This window comes from Micropterus dolomieu, linkage group LG06, assembly GCF_021292245.1.
Source record: "Micropterus dolomieu isolate WLL.071019.BEF.003 ecotype Adirondacks linkage group LG06, ASM2129224v1, whole genome shotgun sequence".
NCBI lineage: Eukaryota > Metazoa > Chordata > Actinopteri > Centrarchiformes > Centrarchidae > Micropterus > Micropterus dolomieu.
Window position 1 is genome coordinate 27,512,848 of NC_060155.1, and position 5,715 is coordinate 27,518,562.

At 40.1% G+C, this 5,715-nt stretch overlaps 1 protein-coding gene across 1 annotated transcript in view; it reads right to left on the bottom strand.

The window, feature by feature from the left end:
* Positions 1 to 3,225, bottom strand: part of dpydb (dihydropyrimidine dehydrogenase b) — a 35,500-nt gene extending 32,275 nt beyond the window's left edge. Inside the window, exons 1-2 of the mRNA XM_046052060.1 lie at positions 3,157 to 3,225; positions 1,290 to 1,364 (exon numbers count right to left, since the gene is read on the bottom strand). Coding sequence (XP_045908016.1) covers positions 1,290 to 1,364; positions 3,157 to 3,225 — 144 coding nt within the window. The remainder of the gene's footprint in view (positions 1 to 1,289; positions 1,365 to 3,156) is intronic.
* Between the last annotated feature and the right edge of the window lie 2,490 nt (positions 3,226 to 5,715).

Genomic DNA, 5,715 nt, shown 5'->3' on the forward strand with positions numbered 1-5,715 from the left:
TTAGGGGGGAGTTTGTGATATTTTGTTAAGTTATTATATTATCTGGCACTTATTAAGGTATCATTTGCTTCATGCATACAGAATTTCAAAATGTATAGAGTTAAATAAAGACATTTATGACATCCATTGAAACTATTGCCATATCTCTACTCAAGCACACCAGTACCGCCACTCTGACCATGTGCCACTTATCTATAGGCTGTACAACAAAACACATGGCTTGTTGCATAAGACCGTGTTAGGATTACATAACATGGCTTTTTAAAATTAATTTTAAGCCTTACTGCTGTGACAGAATAGCACAAAATCAGAGTAGGATTTATTTTATTTTAATTGAAATGTATCAGAAACTAGAACTCAAACAACACCAAGTCTAATGGCCTTTAAAGCAGCAACAGCCTTTCATGAGCTTCAAAGATGAGTCAGTTTTTGGTGTTCCACCTGTCATGCAGTTATTGATATGTGGCTGTAGATGCACTCTATTTGTGCGCATCATTTCATTGTATCAGTGTGGTCACTGACAGGAAGTGGCTATTCACTATTCAAGCTTCTGCCTCTCTTGATATACTGCACATTATTCAAGCTTCTGCCTCTCTTGATATACTGCACATTATTTAGTTTTAAAGCATCACACACGACATCTGGAATTATTTTTTCTAATTTTGGAAAGTTCCTTCCAGAACCACAGGATATATGAAATTAATGTATAATGTATAAAATGTGTAATTCATGTATAATAGTAGTCAAATGTCCCTTTAAAACGCTAAATTCTTAAATTCCTCTTTTGCATTTTTCTCCCCCTTTAGAAAAGTAGTGACTTACTACTGTTCCAGGATTACAGATGGGCCTAACTATTTGTGAAAATGTTTGCTTTTCTTTAGGCTGAGGTCACATTTTTGCTGTTAAAATGTACAACATAACTAACATTACTTTGATTCTATAACACGGTGTGCACTCTCAATATTATCAAGATTAATATTAGCATCGCTTTTTACTATGAGTTGGAGGTGGATTTAACCTCCACACAAGGTTATTCGCCACATGAAGAGATACACAGGTTGTCAAACAGGACAGTAAATACAGAATCCTAAAGCGGAGGGAAAAGGGAAAAACAAGAAACAGATGTGCACACAATAATTTACCTCAATGTCTGGAAGATCTCTGCTCAACATGATGTCTGGTTTGAGGAAGAAACTTCTCTTGGTTCTTGTAGGTTTCTGGATTAGAGGTCCGAAACACTGTCCGGGACTGCTCTGCTCCCAAGTGGAAGTTTCTGAGAGCTGACGGTCCTTATCAGGCCCACTCCTCTCTGGTAGACAACGGGTTGACTCGTGAAAGCCACCGAACCTTGTTTTTTTCTCCGGCTAAGCTGTTGATAAGGCAGACAGACAGACAGAGCTGATATCGCTCTCCGAGGGTCGAAGTTCTGGGCAGCGGGCAGGTTTCTGGGTGCATTGCACCTGAGCTCGGGTAAACTATAAACTGGACATGGTAAAGTCCAAACTCCAAGTCTGGCGAGGGGAGTGCAGCCCAGCATACATTTTTCTTTCATGTGCACACGTGTGTTTAACTCCTTCCTGCAAGGATCCTCCTCCACTTTTCCTTTTATGTAGGCACATCACTCTCCTCACAGAACAAACAGCAGCTATCTGAAGCCAGATGTGTTAAATCAGGACGGGACAGTTCATGGTGCACATATTTTAAACCATTTGTAAGATAAACCCTGTTTAAGGACAAGCACTTAAAGTCTATAAGGTTGTTTCTTTGCAAGTCAAACTTCGGTCAAATACCAGAGCCAGGAGGAGTGGCATATCTAGAGAGAAAACATGGTCTGGAAGGCATTGAGGCAGTTTTTACCTTTTGTCTTCAGATAAGTCTCCTTCTGTCTCATCTTTCTTACTCGCCCTCATATCATGATCTCTTTCCCTTGGCAGTTTGTCGTCCTCTCGTCTCTCCACTCAGCGTCTGTGGCCTCTTATTTCTGTTCCCCTCTTTCACGCCTCTTCCTCTGTTCCTCCTACGCTGTCTTCTGTCCTAACTTTCACTTTCTATGAGCAGGTCAACCCAGCTGCTCTGACCTAGAGTAGTCAAGATGTAAAAGCATATATGGGTTAAAATCTGTTTGATATTGTAGGATCAGCTATAATCAATAGCTGGGTACAGACTGTGTTTATGTGCTCACATAAACAGACTGATGCTAATTTTAAGAGGTAGTATTATGCTCATTTTCAGGTTTGAAATCTTATTTAGGGGTTGTACCAGAACAGGTTTACGTGGTTTAATTATAAAAAACACCATATTTTTGCCGTTTTCAGTCAGTTCAGAGATGGGAACTCCCTTTGGGCTGGACTTTGGGCTTTTTCAGTTTGTAAACCTATTACATGCACAGAAAAGGTATATAACTCAATAAAGGAGAGGGGGAAAAGCCAAAATGCAGAATACCACCTCTTTAAATCATTTATATGCTAATCAAATACTGATAATTGATCTTCAGCAAAGGACAGACTCTGTAGTTTGAAGATTTTATGGCGTCCTGGAGTACACCTTTATCTCACTGCAACAATAACTTAAGCCACCTGAGGTCAGCAAAAACAAGAAGTGTTAAGTTACTCGACGTCCCCAACAGACCTTTACTAAATAAACTGACAAGCTCCTATCTTGTAAAAAATTCAAGACTTAGGCAAGATAAAAAATCTTGAACTTTTACCAACATGTTTATTCTCAACAGAAATAGACACCAGTTAGAATACAAAAGTTTCACCGGAGAGGGTCAGAGATCGATGCAAAATAGTCCCACTGTTTTACCAGAACAGAGACCCGAGTTGACATGAAACCATGTAACAACTGACTGTCACCTTCTTTTGGACCTCCTTTTATAGCTCTGTTTCTAAGCATTACATAATCTCTTGGCTTTCTTTCCTACTGCACCTGGATCTGGGAGAGTCGCAGACATGTGGCTGTCTCTCTTTTCTCATCATTTTCTGACCTTTCAGCATTTGGTGGATTTTTAATCACTTTTATTTCACTATGATTGTTTTGTCTCTCTTCTCTCGGTTTTCCAGCCTTTCAGGATTTGTGGAATAAGCTGGTGTCTTTTGTGCTGTCCTATTTCTTACTGTGCACTGTCTTACTATGCTCCCTCACTCTGCTGTGTACCAGCAGCACACATATTTGCTTACACAGACAGAGCCACACCAGTTTGCCCTGTGTATCTAGTTGTGTCATCTTCCATTATTCTGTCATTTAATGTAGACTATTCTGTTTTGGCTGAAGATTCTGTTGTATTGTCTATCAGACAAGAGCATTTTAACACAACATAGCCTTCGGGCTGCGTTGTTCACATGTGAATGGTGTATTTTTTTTATTTTTTAAATCCTATATGTTTACGTGCATTGTCACAAAGAACTCACATCTGAAAGAAAAGTCCCCCATCGTGCAGCAAAGGGTGTTACACACCTTCAACAAGCCCATGTGACACCAAAATGTGTGACCTATCAGATTCTGTGACCCAGATGGCAAGTTAAGCGCCAGAGGCTTTGTGGACGATGTGAAGCGGCTACAGTTTGGTTGGATTTAGGCACCAAAAGTACTTGGTTGGGTTTAGGTACTAAAAGTACTTGGTTGGATTTAGGCACCAAAAGTACTTGGTTGGATTTAGGTACTAAAAGTACTTGGTTGGATTTAGGCACCAAAAGTACTTGGTTGGATTTAGGTACTAAAAGTACTTGATTGGATTTAGGCCTCAAAAGTACTTGGTTGGATTTAGGCACTAAAAGTACTTGGTTGGTTTAGGTACTAAAAGTACTTGGTTGGGTTAAGGTACTAAAAGTACTTGGTTGGGTTAAGGTACTAAAAGTACTTGGTTGGGTTAAGGTACTAAAAGTACTTGGTTGGGTTTAGGTACTAAAAGTACTTGGTTGGGTTTAGGTACTAAAAGTACTTGGTTGGGTTAAGGCCTCAAAAGTACTTGGTTGGATTTAGGTACTAAAAGTACTTGGTTGGGTTAAGGCCTCAAAAGTACTTGGTTGGATTTAGGTACTAAAAGTACTTGGTTGGGTTTAGGTACTAAAAGTACTTGGTTGGATTTAGGTACTAAAAGTACTTGGTTGGGTTTAGGTACTAAAAGTACTTGGTTGGGTTTAGGTACTAAAAGTACTTGGTTGTGTTTAGGCACTAAAAGTACTTGGTTGGGTTTAGGCACTAAAAGTACTTGGTTGGGTTTAGGTACTAAAAGTACTTGGTTGGATTTAGGTACTAAAAGTACTTGGTTGGGTTTAGGTACTAAAAGTACTTGGTTGGGTTAAGGCCTCAAAAGTACTTGGTTGGGTTAAGGCCTCAAAAGTACTTGGTTGGGTTTAGGTACTAAAAGTACTTGGTTGGGTTTAGGTACTAAAAGTACTTGGTTGGGTTTAGGTACTAAAAGTACTTGGTTGGATTTAGGTACTAAAAGTACTTGGTTGGATTTAGGTACTAAAAGTACTTGGTTGGGTTTAGGCACCAAAAGTACTTGGTTGGGTTTAGGCACTAAAAGTACTTGGTTGGGTTTAGGCCCTAAAAGTACTTGGTTGGGTTTAGGCCTCAAAAGTACTTGGTTGGGTTTAGGTACTAAAAGTACTTGGTTGGGTTAAGGCCTCAAAAGTACTTGGTTGGGTTTAGGTACTAAAAGTACTTGGTTGGGTTTAGGTACTAAAAGTACTTGGTTGGGTTAAGGCCTCAAAAGTACTTGGTTGGGTTAGGAAAACATCATTTGGGTGTCGTCACAGATTTTGGTGTTACATCGGCATCGGTTCTCACTCTGCATTGGAGGGTTTAACCACCTACTACATTACATTTACATTTATTCATTTAGCTGACGCTTTTATCCAAAGCGACTTACAATTGCTATACATGTCAGAGACGCCTCTGGAGTAACTAGGGGTTAAGTGTCTTGCTCAGTGGTCCACAATGTTGGATGTCTCCCACACCAAAGTTACTGATTATATGCATGTCGACCGGTTAACCCTACAGCTGCGCACATCGGCCTCACGGCCTAGCAGGCAGGGTTAACCTCCTTCGTGTTGCCACTCCACTAGATGGCCTTGTTACAAAACAACTACGTTTCTAGAACTGTGGTCCCAGGATTGCGGATTCTGGGGTCCTGAAACTGCAGCCTCCGGTACTGCAGCTACATAATATTGGGGGAACGCGCAAACTGAGTGGAAGTATGAAGGGAGAGGGAGTAGCAGGTACTTTCGGAAAAGGCCTTGGCAGGACACTGGGCCAAGATAAATCAGATTTGTGGCTCGAGACATTTACATTAGAGGACCCGCTGGTCTCGATAGCAGTATCGATAAGCTCGGACCTTAACTTATTAACATTATGATGTTGAACAGGGTCAGATTATTGAATCTAGTTTGTCATATAATGGTGACATTCATTACTGACTTAGTTTGACTTCATTTTTGCACAGAAAAGCTTTTATTTTTTCCGCCAGGTGCAGGAAAAGCTCTGTCGCTCCGTTCTATTGTAGAGAGCAGTCCTGTGCCTACAGTTTTTGCCAAAGTAGGCATTATTAATTAGAGATTTTCTTTTAATTTCTTTCCCAGCTTTGCATAAAAATATTGATATCATGATATAACGGGCAAAGGTCAGGAACATTGTTTTCAGTCGGTCAAATCAATGATCCTAAAAGTTTTCACTACTGCACTTTGTGATTAAAGCAACAGACACTTTGTA